Raw genomic sequence first — 23,982 nt, 5'->3', positions numbered from 1 at the left:
AGGGATGATGAGGGGGAAGAAAGGCTTTTAACAGGATGCCGCATCCACCTAGGATTTTCAAGGATTATCCTCTAACTCCAAGAAGAAACAATGTATGAGTTAACAAGGTATAGAGCTGGATGAACACAGCAGGCCAGGCAGCATCAGAGGAGCTGGAAAGCTGACGATTCAGAAAATCCTATTATCTCACAATGTGTGAGTTGTCTCCATTACAGTCAAATCGCTACAAGGACACCAGCCTATCAGTAGGACCGCGAGTTGGTGAAATTGACCATGGTCATGAGCATTCTCATTCACATGGCGCAGTATTACCAGAAGAGCATTTTGCATGTGATGTTTACAGCACCTGTCACTCTGCAGGTGCTGCATGTAACTTCACAGTTGTACCAAAACTGGAAAGGGGTTTAGTTGCTGGTGTGCAACAATATACAGCACAGTATTGCAGGTAAATACCTGGTAACTGGTAGCAGTCAGAATGCCTTTGTTTAGTGACAGGCTCTAATGCGCTGTCAACATTTGAACCACCAGGAGAAACTAGAACTTGTCAACTGAGCAATGAAGTATTTAAGGTAACCATGCGCATATACGCTATACGCTGTACACTTAACAAAAGCTATGCTAGCACACAAGATGTCATCATGCAGACTTTTGGAGTGTTTAAGAAATATTTCTGTGGCATAGACCATTCTGGTAAAACTCTGAAGTACTCGGAAATATGGTTCTGCATGCTGCATAACTCATTATTGCCACCAAGAATAGAGTGAACAGTGGAAGAAGGCAGGATTTAACTCCCACAGCATCTTTCTAGATTAGATTCCCATGATTGGCTCACTTGACTACTGTGCCAGCAAACACAATCCCAATTTCCCATTCAACTTCTCTTATCCTCTGTTACTGAGTATAACAGTGTCCTTTGACTAGAATATTAACATTAAAATCCCGTACAAAATACACATTATTAAACTCAGTGACCTCACACAATATTCCATTGCAAAAAAAAATCTAAAAATTCTCACATGAGTTCTTTGTGCTTGTATTAGTCCTCCTGTTGAGCTACCTTATGACTACAGCTTGAATGACAGAAGATTACTGCTGTTTAGTTGGGGTCTGCAGATGGCCTTACAGAACAAACTTGAGCAACTTTTGTCTGAGCAGGCATGATTTGGGGCCACGCCACCTTAATCTGAGATGTAACACTAAGTTGGCTGCCTCATGGGTGACATTAAGGGCACTAGCAGAATGGTAGTGGTGAGAGGACAAATGCTGCCATCCTGAGAGGGGACAGCAGGTTTGTGCTTTGTGCAGCCACTTCTACTCCCGCAGTGACTTTTCAGCAATATTAGCAAAGTGTTAAATGAAAGGCCACTGCAAGCCTCTTGAAACATTGACATGTTGGCTGTGGCTTTCATCTGAACTTGCATGTCACAGTCTGAGCTTCCATCACAGCACTCCAACTTCGAACAGCTTCCTTTTTATAAACTGTCGTGGTAGCTGACACATTCGTCATGAGATGTTGCATCATGATTGGGTCTGCAACTGTGTTAATGATGTTGAGCACCACTTGCAGGAAGGGTTGGATCCCCAGCTCTGTGCAAAGCCTTGAGCTGCCTACTCCTTCCTGCTCCTTGGCAATGCCTGCACATTTTGGCAGACTTCCCAATGCAGCAACCATTTCTGTATGCATATCCTTTGTACATGAATACCTATCTAAATTTTTCCTGTCAATTTCATCACTCATGTCCTTATCTAGGTCATGCACAATAGAACTTTTATGCAACATCTCCATCTGACTGGTACCTGTGCAACTCTTTTCTACTTGCTGCATGCCGACCCTGATGTCTAGGGTAAATACAGTGTCAATATCTGAGCTGTTGACTGAGAACTCTGTTTCTTCATCAAAAGTGTTTCCTTGCTCCTTCTACTCTTGCTCTTACATGGACAAGTTATAATTCCTGGGTATCTAAAAGAAGCAAATATAAGGATAAAATGTTGTGGTGAAGGAAGGAAGGAGAATCAAGAAATTAATGTTTAAACCATCTACAGCTCACAAATCAAGGTATTGTGTGATAAAGGAGAAATAGGACGTGAGCAGGAGGCTCGGATATGACTGTAATGTCAGCTTCCATGGTGCCAGTTTTGCTTCTTGTCATGGTCATTCCAGTGGTGTAGAGCACTATCTCCCCAAAGGTGAGGTCATGTATCTGTTGCCTGTACCTGCTGGTTACGTGCTGCTCTTTGTAGTCTGGATACTCTTATCATGCAAGAGAGATGAAAGTGTACCAAATTCAATGGCACAATGTGTCTGAGTGCTGGGCCTAAAATGGTTGAATATTGGCAGTGTGCACCACCTTTGAGATGTGTGTGAGGTCCACAGTAGCATTAATTGTATGAGGTTGAGTTGAAATTATGAATGTTACACGTGAGTTGTGTTTGCTATCAATTGCTCCCAAGTAAAGGGGAGGTGTTACTGGAGGTGTGTGGGGCTACTGATGCTGTTGGTGGAAAATGGCATTTGAGGATGGAATCGCTGATCTTGATTACTCACATGAGATCATTAAACGTCTGTAGTATTGTATACAGCTTGTGGGATGCTTCACTGCTGATTTTAACTGTGTACTGACTACCTCCTGTTAATCTCCTACAGCAAGGCCTCCAGTGTTCTTATCACATGCTTTTTTCTGTGATGCAAGTCCCGTTCAAGAGGCAAAAATAGTGTAAGTTAACTTGAACTCATATGGTTTTGCGATCTTTGTGCCAATGGGTCAGTTAGGGAGCATCACAACTGAACCTGAACTCTCTTCATCTTTCTTGGACTTTTTATTTTAATTCATTTATGGATGTGGACATTTTTGGCTGGGCCAGCCAATATTGCCTAACTCTAGTTGCCCTTGAGAAAGGGTGGTGAGCTGCCTTCTTGAACTGCTAGAATTCATTTTGGTGCAGAATGTCTGAGATGTGCTGAATATCAGTGAAAGTATACTATTTTTTCCTTACTGCAATGTCAATATCTTCATCGTAAGTGATCTAATTATTTCAACTATCCTCAAGTGAAAGGAGTGAGAAATGCATAGGGCATAAACTCCGTTCCCTGGATGAAGACTGTTTTGGGATTTTTTTTAAAATTACACTGCACATTAGATCTGAGCATCCCAATCTATTAGTAACCTTCTTTGAAATAGTTTGAAGTAACCCATTTTCAATTACGTAGCTTCGGGCATCTGTGCACTGACCACAGGTACAGAGGTTCAGAATATTAGCTTTTGATTTTTTTTCAATGTAAATTTTAGTTTCTACAATAATCAGTAATCCTGACTCTTATTTGGAATAGATCAGATTAATTTAGATTGTTCTGGAGGTCCTCTGCTTTGGAATGCTTGGATGACCATAACTGTAAATGCTGCTTTGTATTTTTTTCAGCATAGTGACAGTGAAGCAGAAAGCTTAAAGCTCCCAATAGAAATTGGCAAAAAAATGTAATCTTCCCATTTGTGTTCAACAGCTGTAATTGCTATTCATGTTCTCTCTCTTTCTTTCTTTCTCTCTTTCTCCCCCATCTCCCCACCCCACCCCTTCCCTTGCAAGACTATATTTTGGAATGTGAAGGGAGACCTATTTTGTGATGCACTTGTGCAGTTCTTAAAATCTGGATCAAAAATACTACTGGCAACGGCCTGAGAGGAGTATGTTTCAGGAAATAATACTTGGAGAAAAGAATACATTAAATGGCAGTTAATAACAGAACATAATGTAATTGTCAGTTTAGTTTTGATTGATCAAACTTTTATACTGTGCATGGTTCAGTTATATAGAAATTCTAAATTGGATAGAGTAGAGTCAGTCCTGTACTTCTGAGTAATTTGTCATAGCAAACAATGAAATGATGCTACCAGGTAACTTTATTTTGCTATTTAAATTTCATAAATATTAAGTAGATGTGTTTGATTTAACTGATATGAGAGTTTGACTTTGTTTTGTAGCACATGTTAAATTGTTCATTATTTCACTCTGTGTTTCTACAGAGCACTAATTGCACAAAAAGAATGCATCAGAAGTAGAATTTGCTCTTTGGGATGAGGTAGTAGGTTGTATAGTTTTAGGGTCACACCCACACTGGGAGATAACTATACAATCTACTGTCTTTCCTAAGGTAGCAGAATATCTTCCACAGCCAACTAACGCCAGTTGATATGTTGCATGTAGTGCTGTTATATAACTATTATACAGAAGTGGCATTTTGATCTTGTACACGCTATTTAAATTTCTTTCTAGGTATTGACAGCAAACACAAATTTCAATCATGCAGTATATTTTCTTAGTTTGTTTCTTTTATTTCCACTTCTGTGTTATACTTTTTTCGGAATTGTGGAATTGAAATAAAGTCTTGTAGTCTAGAATTTCTTGACTTGTGATTTTTGATCAAAAACTTTCAGTACAAGAGTTTGCACAAACTAATTTCCTTATAGATAACACAATTAATTATAATTCGTTTCAATGACTTGGATATATTTTGGATTACTATTTAGGTAATTAGTGCAGAAAATTTAACCACCTTTATGAATACCGCGACAACACGGTGCAGAGCTGGATGAACACAGCAGGCCAAGCAGCAGCATAGGAGCAGAAAGGCTGATGTTTCGGGCCTAGACCCTTCATCAGAAATGAATACCGAGCTTGTTTTCCTGTGTTACGTATTTAGTTAATTTGCCCTTGCCTTCTATTTCCTTTTTTAAAGTTTTTTGTTTTATCATTCTGAAATCTCATTAAATTCTTGCCGTGTTATATTCGTACCCAAATTGTGTTTTTGAAAGTATTTTGTCCTTTTTACTATGCCTCTGAGATAAGTAGATCCCACCACCGCTCCACAAACCAATCAGGTGAGTTTCCACGATCTTTCGCTGCCGAATTAACTGATATCAGCCAAGTTAGCAATATAAACTTTGAATCGGCCTTAATAGAGAATGATTGATCAGTATTTGGCAAGGCTCCTTTTTTTTTTATATATCCAAAAGTGCTTTCACATACAACTGAACATTTTCTTTCTCCCCAACATCAAATCACTTGTCATTTTTCATCTGTTATCCACCATCATTAAATCACCCATGTTTCCAATTAACCATTTCGTGTAGAGCCTGCTAAGGGCAGTGCAGTAACACCACCAGTGAGGGATGGGTGGAGTGTGAGGGGGAGTGGAGATTCCATCAGAATGGACTTGGAGGTGGAGATGAGGTACTTCAACCCCTGCGGTACCCACCTCTTTGTCAGGCATCAGGCGTATTGGTGGACACTGCATGCTCATTCTCCAAAGGCAGCAAGGCCCTTCTTTGAAAGGTTCATTGACGAATATTGAGAGTGCAGGATTGGGTTTCATTGTGATATCTTGTACATTTTAACAGCCTATCAATGTATGTTGATATTGTGGTTATCAATGGCCATTCTGACAAGATATTGGTGGGTGGTTGTCAGCCATGAATCATAAATTAGCAAGGATTCAAAACTAAACAGAGGAACAATAGGGGACGGTTGTAAAATAATTGTCATTCCAAGAAATAATGTCATTGGTAATCTACTTTTGTAAAGTTACCAGGTAGTGTTAAATTCTCTTTACAAAAATAAAAACAAATCAGATTTTACAGCGTAACTATTTGTGTGAAACATAAGGGCTTTTAAAAAAGAAAATAAAATAGACATCGGCCTCTATTTAGACACTGAAGATTACTTTGCTGTATTGTTTTTGTACTTTAAAATGTCTGAGTAATTTTTCTTGACAGATAAGATAATCACTGTGGATAATGTGGTGAGCTCCTGGGTAGAGGTAGTAGGTTGCATAGTTCGAGGACAGAGATTTTGCCCCAAAAGAGATAACTATACAACTTGCTGCCTTTCCTAGGGCATCATACTGAACATCACAACTGAATGTCTTAATCTTCTGCAGACAAGACCAGTCAAAACAACTAACTTGAAAAAGGTGAGGTATAATAGTATAGGTTCTGATCTTTTGAACATCTGAGTGTTTAAACACAACATAGACTTCTATCGTAAGCTTTTTTTGCTTTTGTGAGTTATTGAAACATTATTCATAATTTAAAAATTGTCAGATTAGTGATGGGAGGATTTTAAGATGTTTGTTCCCTTTTTTGATGAACCTACTTTGAAAGTATATTTTCATCAGAAGTTTCTTTGTAGAGTTATTTAAATAAATACATTTTCAAAATTGTAGTTTCCTTTTTTTGATTGTAGATATTGTCTTGTTTCCTACACCAGGTCTTTCTGTTAGGCGAATGTAGTTAAAACTTAAATGGATGACCAGTTTCTCTTGACATTCAACAACATTACCATTGAATTCCCCATCATCAACGTCCTGGGTGAGGGGTTACCATTAACCAGAAACTATTTGTATGCCTGGTCATATTCAATGTGGCTTTAAGAAGAAGATCAAATCTGGGGAATTCTGCAGTGTGTAACTAACCTGCTGACTGTCCAAAGCCTGTCACCATCTACTAGGATAAGTCAGACATGTGATGGAATACTCCCCACTCGCCTGGATGAGTGCAGCTCTATTAACACTCGAAGTTCCACACTGCCTAGAACAAAGTAGCTTGATTGATTGGCATCCCACATGCTGCCTTAAATATTTACTCCCTCCGCTGATTTGCAGCAGTATATGTGTGCAAGATCACTGCAACAACTTTCTGATACTCTTTCAACAACACCTTCCAAAATTCAACCTCTGCCACCTAAAGAGAATGGACACGTAGGAACGAAGTCGTCTGCGAGTTCCGTCCAGGCTGTGTACTATCCTGACTTGGAACTATATTGCTGTTCCTTAACTGTCACTGGATCAAGAACCTGGAACTCCCTAATACCACTGTGGATGTACCTACATCCCATCCCACCACCTCAAGTGTGGCTACAGATGGGCACTAAAGCTGCATTTGTCAGCTATGCTCAAATCCCATGAAATAATTATTTAAAAACTTGCAGAAGTCTTTTTGGGATCATTGGGTGCAAGGCATTGCTACCAAGTAAAAATAGCCAGGTCACATTTTTGTCCAAGTGTTTCATGGTTCTAGCAGTAAGTCTTTATTCACCTTAATTCAGTGCTGCAATACATAGTGCATTTATAAACATTAAGTCTATCATTTATAAATGGGATAGATAGTTGTGGAAAGTATTTTGCAGAACAAAATGTTCCTGACTTTTAGATCCTTTATAAGGATAATGACGCAGATATTGATGGAATAGAGCATTCAGGGATGTGTTTTGATAGTTGAATTTTTTAAAAATTTGTTGATCTGGCTTAAATGTTTTGTGCTGTGCTAGTCGATAATAGCATCATCAGAGCATTGGGCCATCTAGGATTGTGATGAACAATGGGATCTGAGTTTATGCCCTTACTAATGGATTTAAGGATTTGAGAAAGAAACTGGAATGACAGGAAATCAAATTAATCAAAGCAAATTAATCAAAGCAAAATTTGGTTAAGTAAGAGAAATGAAGAGATCAAGAAAGACTGGATTAAGAGAAGGGCAAAAGAAACATAAGAATTTTTAAAAGTAATAACTTACTATTTGCAGGAATAATTCATAATTTTAATTCCCTTTGTGGACAGGAAAGGTTCAGTAATATTACAGAAACTCAAATCTCTAATAATATTAGGTACATTGTTAATTACCAGTCCTATTCTACCATTGGCAATTAATTTGAAAATACAGCATTTTGTGAAACATAAAAAGTAACATTCAACATTCCATTAAGGGGCTGATGGAGTGGCAAAAATTGTCCAACAAATTGTAGCAGTTCTTAATTCACAGTGTATGCCTTTACCCCCAAGTTTCTTGACATTTCACACACGAATAATGATGCACACGTTAACCTTGCCATTACTTCAGCACCAAAATCTTAACCAACATTTCTGTCATTTACAATGTAAAGGGTTACCATTTTAAGTAACGTCTAGGGCATTCTGAAGAGAAGGCTAAGTTGCGAAATTACTAAGAATTGGCAGTGAGCAGTTTTTCTTTTTTTTAGCCCATCCTATTAATATTAATTCATTATTTTATAACAAAAACAAAGTTGCTGGAAAAGTTCAGCAGGTCTGGCAGCATCTGTGAAGTCAAAAAACAGAGTTAACGTTTTGGGTCCGGTGACTCTTCCTCAGAACCTTTTCCAGCAGCTTCGTTTTTGTTCTTGATTTTCAGCATCCACAGTTCTTTTGGTTTTATTCATTATTGTATAAGTTCCCTCACCCAGTAAAATTTTACTGGGAATCATCTTATGGGGAAAGTGTATACATAGTGGCAGCCACTGAAAAGATTAAAGCTGATTTATTTTCAGCTTGCCAGAATCAACATAAAATACAGCTAAATCAAAAGCCAGCAATGATATAATAATAGTAATGTACACATGTACATGTTACAAACTAAAGGTCTGATTCCATAAATTTGTCACTTTGCAAAATAATACATAACATTCATGCTGTACAGAATGAAATAGTCTTTGTGATGGAAGAATTCTTTACAGATTGAAGTTGTATGCTTTTAGAACATCTTTTCCATCCTTTGATTGAACAGCACCAACAATGCTTACATAGTCACACAATACACTTATAAATCCCCTGCGAAAAGAACACAGTTAACATGATAAACGTGTAGACCACTTTTGGAAAAATATAGCCTCTTAAAATTAGATTCCTCCCTGATAGTAAATGACTAACACAGTCATGAATTGTGGCTTTTGATGAAGTGGTCTATATTAATGGTATTGCCCTCTTGGTCTTCTACTCTGTACATTCTTAGACAGCATGTGTTGCATTGGCTTTTCCTTTTCAGTGGGATCACCTCAATTATGCATAAAGTTTCATCCTTGCCTATCCCCATTCTTCCCATTTATCAGTAAATCACAAGTGTAAGGTTAACTTCCATAATCACCTCTTAACCCTACTGTTGTCACTGTTCTGTCTGGTCATTGTGAGCCAGAATTTTATAAACTTTAAAACTGGAAAAACAGAAACAAATTGTTGGAGAAACTCAGCAGGTCTGGCAGTATCTGTGGAGAGAAAGCAGAGTCACGGTTTCAGGTCCACTGACCCTTTACTGCAACACAAAATTTCACACACTGTTTTTCGTTGTTGTATATCCACCCCAAAACTGTTTCTCAGGCTGAATCCAACTTTGTGCAACTGTAGAATCTTAAAGACATAAACCATGTTGCCCATGTCCCAAACAATTTCACTCGATCCCCATCTCCATGTTTTCAATGTTTGTTTTATTTCCATAGCTGCAGAAATGCTTATCATAAATTTAGCAAACTCCAATCAATCTGGCTTTACTACTTACGTTCCCATACTTCACTTACATCTACTAATAAAGAGCTTTGGTGCCTTTCATTCTGAACTTTTTTTTCTAGAGCTAGTAAGGGGAAATTAATAATCAAAAGTCTCCTTAAAATTTCTCCCTTTTGATAATGATCATTTCAACTACCCATTGTCTGATTCTCATTTCATCCCCTGCCTCACTTGTTTAATAATTGGGGACAATATAGAACATCTGTTACAAAGTAGTGATTTCTCATTATTAACAAATGATTTGTTAAATGCAAAGAAAGGGATCCTACCTGGATCTCAAGTGAGAACCCCCCAGCAAATGGTAATTACTTTCAAGATTGAGATATTTGTTTGGTTGCCTTTTCCAGGTATATACTCTAAGTGACAAATCCATTGATGCAGTGACCACACGGAAGGGATCCTTTATACATAAAAATAAAACCTTGTGAGAACGGTTTAAATTTTAACATGGTTATCTAATTATCAAACAAATTTGTAAATCGTACCACTGAAATTCCACTGATTGTTTCCTTGTGGTCACGAAAGCTGGCATGATGTGTACCATCAATGGAAAACAGTTTCAGTTCGGTACCTTGTGCTAGAATGATGGTATTAATTCCATGGCCTTCAACAAGTATATTATTCCAGCCAACTATTTTGCAGGTGAAATTTCCAACCTGTTTAGCTTATATAAATAACACAGAATATCAAATGATTAAATTCACATTACCATTTAATGTGTAACTTCAAAAGGGAAGAGATTTTAACACTTTGCATACCTGGATCTACTCATCAACATAATCAATAGGTATAATAGTTGTACCAGTTGCTTCAACTTTTTGAAGCTATGGATCAATGAGAAATATGCAGCTGTTAAATCTAACTGGTCATCATAAACTCCAGGATTTGCATCCAAATAGATTGCTGCCCTCCACTATTTCATTAAAATGGACAGTCTTCATACTGAAAGTCTCCAGAGTCCTGGCAGGCTATGAGAACGACACAACCCCGGTGATCCCACTTGTGAACTTGTCTAATGTCCCAAGCATACTCTGACCATCGACAGCTGAATATTTAATACAAATGGTGGGTGGAGTACAAGACAATCTGGGTACGTTAACAAACCAATCAACCAAGTGATCAGAGGCACACTGCTTATCATTATAGTTAATTTGAACTAACAAATGCAAACATAAAACACAAGCTGTACTGAGTGAAAGCATGAAGCTGAAGCTTGCAGAATAATAAATTTCAACAGCAATCCCAACAGTAAATAACAGGAAATCAGATATAAATGTGGTACTTGCACGTCTGTAATGATGGGTGACTTTAATCTGCATATAGATTGTGCAAATCAAATTGGTCAAATTCCTACAGTGTCTATAGGATGGTTTTCTGGACCACTATGTTGAGGAACCAACTAAAGAACAGACCATCTTAGACTGAGTAACGTGCAATGAGAAATGAATAGTTGGTCATGTAGCTGAGAGATACCCCTTGAGGATAAGCGACCATAATATGACAGAATTCTTCACCAAGATGGTGAGTGAAGTAGTTGATTCTGGGACTAGGATCCTGAATCTTAAACAGGGAAGCTACAATGGTATAAGGCATGAGTTGGCTATGATGGATTGGGAAATGTTACTGCAAGGAATGACAGTGGATAGGCAATGGCAAACATTCAAAGAGTGAATGGGTGAACTACAAAAAATGTTTATTAGTGTCTGGTGTGAATGCAAGGAGAACAGTGGTCAAACCATGGCTTACGAGCGAAGTTAGAGACATAATGACATGCAAAAAAAAGTCACACAAATTGTCAAGAAAGAAAAAATAGGATTGGATAAAGTTTAGAAGCCAGCAAAGGAGAACCAAGGGATTTATTAAGAAGGGGAAAATAGAGAATGAGTAAGCTTGCAGTTAACATAAGAACTGACTGTAAAAGTTTCTATAGGTATGTAAAGAGAAAAAAAGATTGGTGAAAACTAATGTAGGTTCCTTACAGTCAGAAACAGGGAACTCATAATGGGAAACAAAGAAATGGCTGATAAATTAAATTCCTATTTCACTTCTGCCTTCATGAAGGAGGACACAAATAACCATCAGAAATGATGGAGAACACAGGATTTGGTGAAAGGGAGGAACTAAGCAAATTGAATTAGTAGAGAAATGGTGTTAGATAAATTGATGGGATTGAAGTCTGATAAATCCCTCATGCCTGATAATCTACATGCCTGACTATTTAAGGAAGTGACCCTAGAAATAGTGGATGCTATGTGGTGGTCATCTTCCAAGATTCTATAGATTGGAGAGTAGGTAATGTAACCCCAGTATTTAAAAACATCGAATTATAGACCAGTAAGTCTGACATCAGTAGTGGGGAAGATACTGGAGTCCATTATCGAGAATTTTATATCAGAGCATTTGGAAAACGATAGTAGAATCAGACACAGTAAGTAAGCATTTACAAAAGAGAAGTTGTGCATGAAAAATCTAGTGAAATTCTTCAAGGATGTAACTAGACTTGATTTGGGGAGTCTGTAGATGTGGTTTATTTGGACTTTCAGAAGGCTTTCAACAAAGTCCCATGTAAGAGATTAATGCATAAAATTAAAGTGCATAATTTTGGAGATAGTGCATTGAGATATTATTGATAATTGGTTAGCAGATAGGACACAAAGAGTAGGAATTAATGAGTTTTTCTGAATGTCACTGCCTGCTAATCAGGATACTGTGGGGATCTATGCTAGGACTCCAGCTATTCACAATGTATGTTAATGGTTTAGATGATGGACCTAAATGTACTCAAAATTTTCAGATGGCGCAAAGTTAGGTGGAAGGGTGAGCTGTGAGGAGGATGCAGAGATGTTGCAGTGTGATTTGGACAGGCTGAGTGAGTTTCAAAACACTTGGCAGATGCAGGATAATGTGGTTAAATGTGAGGTTATTCGCTATGGTAGCAACAAAAGGAAGGCACATTATTGTTTAACTAGCTGTAAATTGAAACGTTGGAACTTTCAATAAGACCCAGGTGTCTTAATTCACCAGTCAATGAAAGTAAGTGTGCAGGTGCAGCAGGCAGTAAAGGCAAGCTGTATGTTGGCCTTCATAGCAAGATGGTTTGAGTATCGGAACACAGATGTCTTGTTGCAATTAGGTAGGGAGTTGGTGAGGCCATGCCTGGAATATCGTGTGGAGTTTGGTCACCTTAACTGACGAAGGAGGTTCTTGCTAGGGTGGCAGGACTGATGTATTAAGAGAGTTTGAGTCAGTTATGATTGTATTAACTGGAATTTAGAAGAATGAAGGTGGATCTCATAGAAACCTATAAAATTCTACAGGACTAGACAGGTTAGATGCAGAAAGATGTTCCCGATGCTAGGGACCATCCAGAACCAGCAGTCATAGTTCAAGGATGGGGGTAAACCATTTACGGTGAGATGGTGAGAATTTTTTTCACCCAGAGTGTTGAGCCTGTGGAATTAACTACCACAAAGTGTTTAAAGTCAAGACAGTAGGTTTTCAAGGAGGAGGTAGATATAGCTCTTAAGAGCTGTATGGAGAGAGAGCAATATTAGGTTATTGAGCTCCATGGTCAGCCATGACCATATTGAATGGCAGATCAGGCTCAAGGGATTGAATGGCCTACTATGCTATCTTCTATGTTTCTAAACCCAAAACCTTTGCTGAATAAATTTAATAAGATTTTAACAATGTCATATTTTACAACACAAAATAGAAATCATTATTACCTTGTATTTCCAGTTTCTGTTTTGTTTTCTGAAGAATGATATCAAGAGTAACAATAGTGATCTCAGAAGACATGACATTGCTATGGGTTACTGTAACCACTCTGGATGGTTTTTTTGGTAACCAGCAAGCCATAAAACAACCCTTCAGTGGTAGGGAGTCTGTTGTTGTTGGTGACAGATTACCAGAGTTTGATAAAAGTTCTGTTCGCAACACCTGGAAGAAGTATACCTTGTTTTAGTGGCTCTGTTCCTATATGAGATTAGGTATATTTCATAAAATGTCTAGCAATCAAAATTCATCAGATCCTTTTTATTGACCAGCATAATTATCTTCAACCTACTGACTTTTTCTTTATGGAAACAACTTAGACAACGTATCATTTTGTTTCTTATTTTAATGTTAAGGAGATTATTGGTAAAAATGTCCACTGTAGAAATCGTCCATTGTCATTTTGACTAATATTTGAACTCTCACGATGGCAGGTTAAATTTTATAGTCCAGTGATGACATTAATTGGTTTGGAAACTTTGTAAGCCATAAATTTATGACACTGACCTCTTGAAATTGATTTCTGACCTGCACTTCCTTTGAACCAGATGCATTAAATTGTAAAATTTGTTTTCATACCTCCATGAGGATTCCATAGAGTGTGATATGCAAACGGAATAACTAAGCTGCATTATTGTTTGCACTTTCTTACTGCTTAATATAAACAAACATTTTATTAACTGGCACTTATGGGACCAGGAGTGTGCCGGTTGATCAAATATTACAGATAATCAAGAGGTCCATGTAAACAATGTAAAAACAGTAATAAAAACATAATACAGGGAGTATACACCACTGTTATACTTTATTTATAGCATAAATCACTTAATTAATAAGGCAACTTTGCCTTAAATAAAACAGTGACAGACAGCCTTTTCACTCGCACCCTCAACTGACTACTTTCACCTTGTAGTAGTTTGGGGTATTTGAGAGGAATTGACTTGAAATTGAATCAACTGTTGATCTTCTGTGTGGCCAATTGATTCAACAAGTATATTTACATTGAGGTAAATAAATTTAAAGTACTATAATAATTGGACAGAAAATTACAGCAAACTTTGTGGTATTTGAGGTATATAATTTTTGCTGGTTCATCAAGAATGCTGGTTCATTAAGGTGCCAGTTTAAGCAAAGTTTACTATACTGTGATACTGTTCATACACAAACATATTACAGTTTTAGTTAATGATCAGCCAATTTTTAATGCTAGGGGTAAGAAGGAACATCAGTACTCCCTATGATCTTCATACAAAGAGGGCTAAACATTATACTTGAACTATTCACAGACAGTCCAGTGATTTGTCTTTTAAACTTTCAAAGCCTGCAGTTATTTCACAGCCAGTATGAAGCCAAAACAGTGTCAAATTTACATCTGAGATAAGAGTGCAGATCTTTTACTTTCAGTGCCAATCTGAGTTTCACTTCACACTACCATCCTTGCAGCATTGCACATTAGTGTTTTGCATCAATGTGATCAGTCATACATTACAATAGTTAGAGGTTGATTTCAATAACACTTAGAATTGCTGCTACATTAGAACAGTAATGACATGTTTGATATTACAGCATTCTATATTTGTAAAAGACATGTTAAAAGATCACAAGGAGGAAATATGTACCTTAGCAGGGATATCATCATTTTCTTCCGTACCAGCAATGATCCACTGCTGATCTGGTGATACCAGTAGAAAATCGACTTGATAATCCTTCATCACTGATAAGTGAGAGATCTGGCTAAGATTAGGAATACTTAGTGTGATAAGTGCACCTCCTCTAGTGCCAGCCTACAATGAAAAACAAACTTTTAAAACGTTGTATTTCAAGTTTTGGTAAAGAAGTCAACAGTATGGGGAACAAAAACAAATTGCTGCACAAGCTCAGTAGGTCTGGCAGCATCTGTGAAGAGAAATCAGCATTAATGTGTCAGGGCCTGTGACCCTTCCTCAGAACAGTATTCTGTTTTTTTTTGTTTCTGATTTAGAGCACTGCAGCTCTTTTGGTTCTCCAGTGTATGGGGAGTGGGTGAGAAGATATATTTGAAGCCTAAAATCAACCTAAATTTTATTATCAGTGGAGCAGGCTTGAGGAATATGGTCCATACCACCTATCTCTATGTTTCACTTCTGGATCTCTTATTTTCCTTCACTATTATGCTGTGTTGCCCACTGTGTGATTATCATGGATGTATGATTTTCCCCTCTTTTATTTTAAACCTGTGTCCATTCGGCCTTTGATCTCACTGTCTTTCCACATCCTCTTAGCATGAGCTGTAGAAGGAGTGTCCGGAATTCAGTCACTCCTTGAGTTAAGCCGCAAGAGATCAAGAGGGTACTTGGACTATTGTGCTCAACTTTCATGTCCTGGTTTATTGTCAAGCAAAAGTTTCAGCAGAGCAACTATGATTACAAAAAGAAACTACCTGGGGCAAAACTAGTCTGGAAATGGGGGAAAAAAGAACAGCACTAATTAGAGATTAGAAAAGGAAGATATAATTTCAGATAAACTATGAATGTTAAGTTTAAGAGGGAAAAAATTTAGAAGTATTTGGAAATGTGTGCTGGTGAGTTAAACAAAAAGGCTGAATTCACAAGCCAGTGAGTGTCTTTGCTAACAGTATCAGCTCAGATGAAATGCTGTCACATTTGCTCTACTGAGAATGATAGGGAAGTGATCCTATACATTTTCATTATTTTTTGGTCAAAAAAAAAATCAATTCTGTATGTTTTCATCTTCTGTAAAGCACTTCTTTAAAATCCATCAAATATATTACAACTTGAGACAAGCTAACTATGATAAACACTGAACAAGTAGATAAATGCTTTGTTTCCTGAAACCCATAGTCAAAGAGATACAATCATTCTGAAATGCTAAATTCCAATCTGACTGCATTCTCAAATGGGTGCTTAAAGTCAGAAATTCTCATCCTGGCTCAGGCCAGTTTTTAAGGCTGTATCTACATTTAGTATTTCTGCTGAATGTGTTATAGAATACTGACCCCAGACACGGAAAGATCCCTGACTGAACAGCATACTTATTTATCTAAGAGGGCACACAAAACTCTGAAGAATTAAAAATTTCAAGGAACAAGACAAATTGATTTTACCTTTGACTTAAAAAAGTCTGACATCTGATCTAAACTTCTCTCACCTATAGTTGTACACATTTTAAAATTCAAGAACACTAATATTATTAAATAAATTGACATACAGTTAGGTAGAGCTGGTTATTCACTTTGCTGGTCACCAAATGACAAACTGTACATGAAATATCATATGCAGCCAACTCATCTCCAGTCTGCCCATTCCAAATTTTGATTTTTCCCTTTGAGTCTGTGGTGATAGCAAGGACTTTTTGTGGAACAGTTATTAATTTCACCAATGGTTCTTCTTGCACCGGAGTTGACCATAGTTGTTTACCCTTTGAACACAAGATGTGTTGCATGATTTAGTTATGAACCTTCTGGGCAAAGGTCCACATACAGTTTTACATAACGTTATACATAAATTAAATAGATATGCTGAAATACTGCATATATTTAAGTAGTGATTTATCTTGTGTATAAATTGACTACCAAATTAACCAAAATGTTCAGACGCTTTGTAATTACAACCCACTTGCTGATGAAATTTCTGGTGCAGATCTACTTTGACAGAATTATAAAATAGCACACCAGTGAAGCAAACTTTCTGGCTACTGTGAAAGCATGCTGGGTACGAACAGTCTCCAACTCTGCAATCGCAAGAAAATGGGCGAGGGTATATTTCAACCTTTGCAATATGTTACTCTTGTAAAAGTTGATTTAGTATGTCTTAACAAGAAATTGTCTTAGGAACTAGACTTATACACTATCATACATGGTAATTTTGCTAAATAAATTAATTTTATCAAAATAAGAAACTACCAGCTGACTCTCTTAGACTTTTGTTCCCTGTGCCTTTTACTATTTGCTGGAATAGAAATAGGTATATTCTTGATCAGAGGCTTCAGTGGATTTAATATTGCCAAACCCAACAGCAACCTATTCCATTTGTTGACAGTTCTCAGTGTGAAGAAATTCTCATCATAAGTTCACTTCATAGTTGTGACTTGTGTTTTGTTCTTTCCCAAAATCTGAATGTCAACTTTATCAAATTCATTTATTGTTTTTAAAAGAACAGATTGTTCATTTTGTATCTTTTTATGTGAAAATTAAGTCTATTATTTTATAGCAAATTAATACTGAGTAATATACATTAACCTCACAACCCCATTGATAAACTCAGCCAGGAGGAAGCTGATTTTGCAAGACCAAGGCACTCGTTATAAAAGGATTATAATTTTATACACATTTTCTGTTGCTTAATATTTCATATTGTTCTTTTATAATACACATTTGCTCATTAAAGCGCCAGTTATTAGCAGCAATTCTTACTGAAGTAGTTAGCAACAAGTGGATTAAGAAATTGATTGTGCTAACCTCCTGAACGTTCCATGCTCGCAGTGTACAGTCTCTGGATGCTGTGCACACCAATGATTTACAAATCCCAGTATCGAACTGATGGTCAAGATTACTCAGGTACTGCAGGCCAGTGATACTGTCTTTGAAGATGAAAACAAATATAGGTGGCCATGAACAATTTGCTGGTTTATTGTAGTTTGTTAGGAAGGATGGCTGGTTAGAAGCAATATTCAGATTGAACTTTATTTTCCTTGTATGGAATCCTCCATTTCAAGTTTTTCTTTTCCAGCTGTAGCTCTGAGTTTAATCTGTCCTGCCTGGCAGAATGATGCTGGTGGAGTATTAAAACTGTGGCTGGAGGAATCCCCTGTGTTCTCCAAATTTACCTTATTCACACAGAATGTTAGCTTGGGAGAAGTCTGCACTTTAAATCCTGCTCTGTGATTTTGCCAACTACCAACACAAGTAGCTTCAGCTCAGTGTCTTCCACAGCCTGCTCCTGCATCAGGTAATCAGGAACTCAGTTGGTTTCCAGATATCTGGAGTGGTGCGCGCGTGCACTTTGGTGGTTGGGGATAAATGGTTGCTTTGCAGTAGGAGACCAGCACAGGTGGGGGGACATTTGTATCATAGTTTCATGTGGGTTAGGTGCTCAGGATGTCGTGGCTTTGAGTGGGCTGGGGAAAAAGAATTAATAGGGTCATGATGGGGGTGAGGGTTATTCTATATGAGAAGATAACAACTATATTTTAGCAATCTACATTTTTAGTGGTAGCTTTCGTTCAGTTAACCACACTCCACATAACTCATCCTGATCATTAGTTCCACACATTTATGTAATCATTCCACACCCAATGAACCCTTAATTCATATATCCATCAGTCCCTCATTCTATTAGGTCTCGGGCATTTCTTCAGACCATATTAGAAGAAAATAAGGGTGTCACAGTTGTTGTCAGGAGATTGGTACCAGAGTGTACAGAAAGGAAGTGGGGGTCAGGAGATTGGGAAATTAGGTGGCATAGGGCCTAGCATTCTCCATCGGAGCACTATCGGACAGGAGCAGCTAGTAGGGGGTGAGTAAAATGTAGGCAGTTTGTCATGGGTATCTTTTAAAAGCTTGATTCCGCAGGGGACAAACGAGAAAGAGGAGGGCAGAAACTGCAGGAATTCTCACTGGAAAGAGCAGTTTTTCTGATCTGAGCACCACTCGACAATGGGTTGCTTCACCATTAGTGGCTGTTAAAGTAAGAGTAGAATATTATTTAACAATAAATGGAATAAATACTTGAAAGGGAATAATTATAAAATGATCTGGGGCAAAGCACTGTTCGCATTCAGCATGTGGAGACAGCTTTATGGAAAAACTTGATTTAAAGCAAATGCAAGTACGATGTAATATCTTTAAGCAAAAGCTTTATTCATTTTCATGAAGTTGGAGCTTATTATTCATCTCTTTTGTTGCCAAAGTACAGCTGGCCTATGGCTGCTTTTGCACCAAAAACCTGCACAACTGCCTGTTGCAAGGCTCAGGAGCCTTTCCATTTTTAAATGATGTTAGGTATGATGAGAGGGAATTCTGTCGAAGAGCTGCACTCTAATTTGCTACATTAGAGGGGAATGAGGTGGACAAGCCTGTACTTTGAGATATGCTTGTACAATGTTATATGATTTGTTACAGCCATTTAACTCTTTCCTTCCTCATCAAAGTCATCCAACAACAATCTTGTATGTACAGGCTTGTTGACAACAAATGGCTGCATACAGTCAACAGTTACCCTTATGAAAACAGCCTAATCGTCCATTTCCAACTTGTCTTTTTTTTTTGAGATGCTTATCTTCAGAGGGAACAGCTGGAATCACCTTTTTTCATTCTATTTGTCCCCTGTGCTAGCTATACAACCTATGAACTGTCCCTACTGCAACAAAATCAAACATATTCAACTTACCAGTGTGACCCCTGAAAGTTATGCAGTTATAGTCAGTAGTGCTATGCCCTGATGCCATGTGCTGCTCTGTTTTGGAACGATGTAAATAATAATTTTTCCAGGAGTTTATTTCACTATCCATATTTGAGAGATTGCAGAAGATCCAGCGCTCCAAGCACAATCTTCTATAAATTCAAACAGCATGTGTTTGTGTCAAAAATTTGGTACAGCTGAATCATCCAAAGTCAGAGTCATACAGAGTTACAGATGCACAGCATGGTAACAGACGCATTGGTCCAACTTGTCCATGCCGACCAGATATCCTTAATAAATCTAGTCCTGTATGCCAGCATTTAGCCCATATCCCTTTAAATCCTTCCTATTCATATACCTATCCAGATGCCTTTTAAATGTTGTAATTGTACCAGCCTCCACTACTTCCTGTGGCAACTCATTCTATACATGCACCACCATCTGCGTGAAAAAGTTGCCCCTTAGGTCCCTTTTCACTTGTTTCGTTCCCACGTAGTCACTAGCTTTGTCTCTCTTCCTCCTTTTTAAAGTACCATTGCTTTGATTGTTTCTCCCTCCCCAAAGTAACAAAACAGTGCAACAGCTTCTAAATAAGTGATTACTGCTGCTAGAATTCAAGGAATTCAGCTCCGACGCTGAAAATACCTCAAAAAAAGGAGCTGCTCTTACAGCCATAATTTTGACCCTCCTCCATCTTGGATTACCTAGAATCCTTCCCTCTAAGAACCTCAAATTTTAAAAAAAGTAAAGCTTTGGGCTGACATTGTACTTACAAGTGCTGCCCCATAAAGAATGCTAGTTTATTCATTGCTAATGTCCAAACGTGATTTCCATTCGCTTTGCAAAATACAGGGAGCTGGAGACTGCAATGGCATAAGCAGGACCTGGGACATGTAGGTTTCTTAGGGCCCAATGACTGTGACCCAGGGGACCCACTGAACTTGGAGATAGTAGGAACTGCTGATGCTGGAGTCTGAGATAACAAGGTGTGGAGCTGGAGGAACACAGCAGGCCAGGCAGCATCAGAGGAGCAGGAAAGCTGACATTTCGGGTTGGGATCCTTCTTCAGAAATGGGGGAGGAGAAGGGGGCTCTGAAATAAATAGAGAGGTGGGTACAGTGATAGAAGGTGGATAGTGGAGTGGGTGGAAGGGAAGACGGACAGGGCAAGGAGGCGGGGTTGAAGCTAGTAAAGGTGAGTGTAGGTAGGAAGTGGGGATGGGGGTTGGTCACAGGAGGGAGGGGTGGATAGGTGGCGCAGGAAGGTGGGTGAGAGGAGGCGTAGTCTAGGTAGCTGTGGGAGTCGGTGGGCTTGAAATAGATATCGGTTTCGAGGTGGTTACCAGAGATAGAGACAGAGAGGTTCAGGAAGGAGAGAGATATCAGAGGTGGTCCAGGTGAACTTGAGGTTGGGTGGAAGGTGTCAGTAAAGTTGATGAACTGTTCAAGGTCCTCATGGGAGCACGAGGCTGCGGTGATACAGTCGTTGATGTAACAGAGGAAGAGGTGGGGGATGGGGCCAGTGTAGCTGCGGAAGAGGGACTGTTCCACATATCCTACAAAGAGGCAGGCATAGCTTGGGCCCATGCGGGTTTTCATGGCCACCCCTTTCATCTGTAGGAAGTGGGAGGAGTTGAAGGAGAAGTTGTTAAGGGTAAGGACAAGTTCGTTAGGTGGATAAGGGTATCAGTGGACTGGTCAGGCCTGCGGGAGAGGAAGAAGCAGAGGGCCTTTAGGCCATCTGCATGGGGAATGCAAGTATATAGGGACTGGACGTCCATAGTGAAGATGAGGTGTTGGGGGTCAGGGAATTGGAAGTTTTGGAGGAGGTGGAGGGCGTGGGTGGTATCCCAGATGTAGGTGGGGAGTTCCAGGACTTGGGGGGAGAAAATAGAGTCGAGGTAAGTGGACATAGGTTCGGTGGGGCAGGAGCAGGCAGAGACAATGGGTCGGCCAGGGCAGTCAGGTTTATGGATTTTGGGAAGGAGATAGAAACAGGCAGTGTGGGGTTGGGGAATGATGAGGTTGGAGGCTGTGGGTGGGAGGTCACCTGAGGTGATGAGGTTGTGGATGGTTTAGGAGATGATGTTTTGGTGGTCAGGGGTGGGGTCGTGATCAAGGGTGCAGTAGGAGGAGGTGTCGGAGAGTTGGCGCCTGGCCTCGGCGATGTAAAGGTCAGTGCACCATGCCACAACTTCACCTCCTTTGTCCATGGGTTTGATAGTGAGGTTAGAGTTGGAGCGGAGGGTTGTGTGTTCTGTGGGGGAGAGGTTGAGGCGATCGATGTCGTGACAGCAGTTGGAGATGAAGAGGTCAAGGGAGGGTAGGAGGCCTTGGGGTGGTGTCCAGGAGGATGGTGTGTGTTAGAGGTGGGGGAAGAGGTCTGTACCGGGAGGGTGAGGCTCACGGTTAAAGAAGTAAGCGCGGAGGCGGCAGAAAAACTGTTCGACCCCAGGCACGAACGGTATTCATTGATGTTCGGGTGGAGGGGGATGAAGGTGAGTCCTTTACTGAGGACTGACCGTTTGTCCTCAGTGAGGGGGAGGTCTGGGGGGATGGTGAAGACCCGGCAGGGCTGGGGGCTGGTGCTGGCTGTAGAGCTGCTGGCTGTAGGGGCAGGGGATGGAGCGACGGGCGAGCCACTGAACTTGGCTTGGAAACGGAGCCTGGCCCAAGGACAGAACCAGGACCCATGATTTCTGTTCTTCCCCTTGCTCATAAGATGTCAACTTTGACTCAAGGATAGCACATTTGCTTCTGAACCATCAACAAGCCCCCAATTACTAGAGTAGCTACATAAACGCTGGCTACCAAAGCAAGAGAGGCTGATTATTTTGTGGTGAATGATTCCAAAATGGCTTTCTGCTTCTCAGGTGACCATAGGAATACTCACCACTGGTCTAGGTGGGTACAACAGCAATAATACCGAGACAAAAAAAGCAGTCTACTTAATTAGCACTTCATCTACAAGTCGAAACATCCCACACTGACAAACAACAGCTTTAGTGTATACTATCTACAGATACGTTGCAGCAATTCATCAAGGCTCCTTCTGCAACACTTACCAAACCTGCAATTAATATCTCTCTGGTGGAAAAGGACAATGTGCACTGGAACACCATGACAGCAAGTCACACACTATCTGGACTTGGATACACATCATAATTGCTTTATCATTATGGGTCAAAATGTACGGAACTCCCTACCTAACAGCATTGTAAGTGCAGCTTAGCTGCAGTTGTTTTAAGAGAAAGGCCCACCACAACTTTCTCGAGGGCAACAAGGCCAGATATGTTCATGCTGCAAGAATGAACTTTAAAAAAATGAGACAATTTAAGGTATGAATGTATTGTTGTCCCAGTCCTCTGATATGTACTACACCTACATCACTCACAAAATTACATTCTGATTCACTCAGTTTCACACAAGTAAAATATTTACTGTATTTATATCTTACTCTGTAAAAACAAAATCTCCATGCTGCACTTAAAACTAGACAGAAAAAAAAAAATTCCCAGGCAGGTGATAGAGGCTTTTCCAGTCATGAGCAGAACTGTACTGAACAGAAATATTCAAGATTTGATGTGATAACTGTTCTAGGTTAGCTACCTTCCTACTAATAAAGGGAGAAGTTATTACAGTTCCTGCTTCTCATCATTATCCAGCAACCACAACTGGAAGTGGGTAAGGATCTCGAATATGATAACCTCTATGATGTTCCCAGTCACTGAGCTGTGCCTCAAACCATACTTCAGTGGGGAGTCAACAAGAGAGCAGCAGTGTAGAAAGAAATTGGTGTAAAAAGGAGAAAAAATTCAAGTACATCATTTACGTAGGTTAAAGGCTCTGTTTAAAAGTAAGTTTAATCAATAAATGTGCTGAAAAGTGCCAGTATGAAAAGGAAAGAAAGGATATCAAGCCAATGTAAAAGATCATGTTATATTCTTGACAGACTCTGAAGGGGCTTGAGCCAAAATGTGAGGTGCAAACAGAAGTCATTGCTGGATATTATGAAATTATGTTTTAAAAAATTAAGAATGGAGCTAAACCACAGCAGTATCACCAAACTGGACAACATAAGGAAGAAAAGCACACACTCTGGAAATATTCACCAGATCTGCCAGCACCCGTAGAGAAAAAACAGACACAAATGCTACCAGATCTACTAAGTATTTACATTGCCTTCCATTTTAAAATTTACAGCATCTTCAGTATTTTGTTTTTGTTACTGTGTGGAGGAGGGATGCTATGATTAACCATTGATAGACTGCTGAGTGATCAGGGAAGGATAATGCCCAGATAATAAGCACAGTCACAAAGAACTTAATTTATGCAGAGATAGTAGGAACTGCGGATGCTGGAGAATCTGACATAACAAGGTGTAAAGCTGGATGAACACAGCAGGCCAAGCAGCATCAGAGGAGCAGGAAGGCTGACGTTTTGGGCCCAGATCCTTCTTCAGAAA

The 23,982-nt window shown here is 39.2% G+C and overlaps 1 protein-coding gene and 1 long non-coding RNA gene across 5 annotated transcripts in view; one reads left to right on the top strand and one right to left on the bottom strand.

The window, feature by feature from the left end:
• The first annotated feature begins 1,633 nt into the window (after positions 1 to 1,633).
• On the top strand, positions 1,634 to 4,391 carry LOC125485170. Its single transcript, XR_007263919.1, has 2 exons — positions 1,634 to 2,714; positions 3,604 to 4,391. It is a non-coding gene; the product is annotated as an uncharacterized LOC125485170 (long non-coding RNA).
• Positions 4,392 to 8,138: 3,747 nt separating this feature from the next.
• Positions 8,139 to 23,982, bottom strand: part of fbxw12 (F-box and WD repeat domain containing 12) — a 32,075-nt gene continuing 16,231 nt past the window's right edge. For 2 of the 4 annotated variants that reach the window (XM_048606753.1, XM_020526615.2), the window contains exons 3-10: positions 19,507 to 19,670; positions 17,577 to 17,698; positions 16,328 to 16,537; positions 14,740 to 14,904; positions 13,072 to 13,285; positions 9,829 to 10,007; positions 9,613 to 9,743; positions 8,139 to 8,614 (exon numbers count right to left, since the gene is read on the bottom strand). In XM_048606753.1, coding sequence (XP_048462710.1) covers positions 8,515 to 8,614; positions 9,613 to 9,743; positions 9,829 to 10,007; positions 13,072 to 13,285; positions 14,740 to 14,904; positions 16,328 to 16,537; positions 17,577 to 17,698; positions 19,507 to 19,627 — 1,242 coding nt within the window. In that variant the 5' untranslated portion in view covers positions 19,628 to 19,670 and the 3' untranslated portion in view covers positions 8,139 to 8,514. The remainder of the gene's footprint in view (positions 8,615 to 9,612; positions 9,744 to 9,828; positions 10,008 to 13,071; positions 13,286 to 14,739; positions 14,905 to 16,327; positions 16,538 to 17,576; positions 17,699 to 19,506; positions 19,671 to 23,982) is intronic. The other 2 variants (XM_048606754.1, XM_048606755.1) reach the window with 2 other exon arrangements.

Source organism: Rhincodon typus, chromosome 16 (assembly GCF_021869965.1).
Source record: "Rhincodon typus isolate 14 chromosome 16, sRhiTyp1.1, whole genome shotgun sequence".
Taxonomy (NCBI): Eukaryota; Metazoa; Chordata; class Chondrichthyes; order Orectolobiformes; family Rhincodontidae; genus Rhincodon; species Rhincodon typus.
Note: the sequence above shows the minus strand (reverse complement) of the source record. Positions and strands in the feature narration are given on the sequence as shown.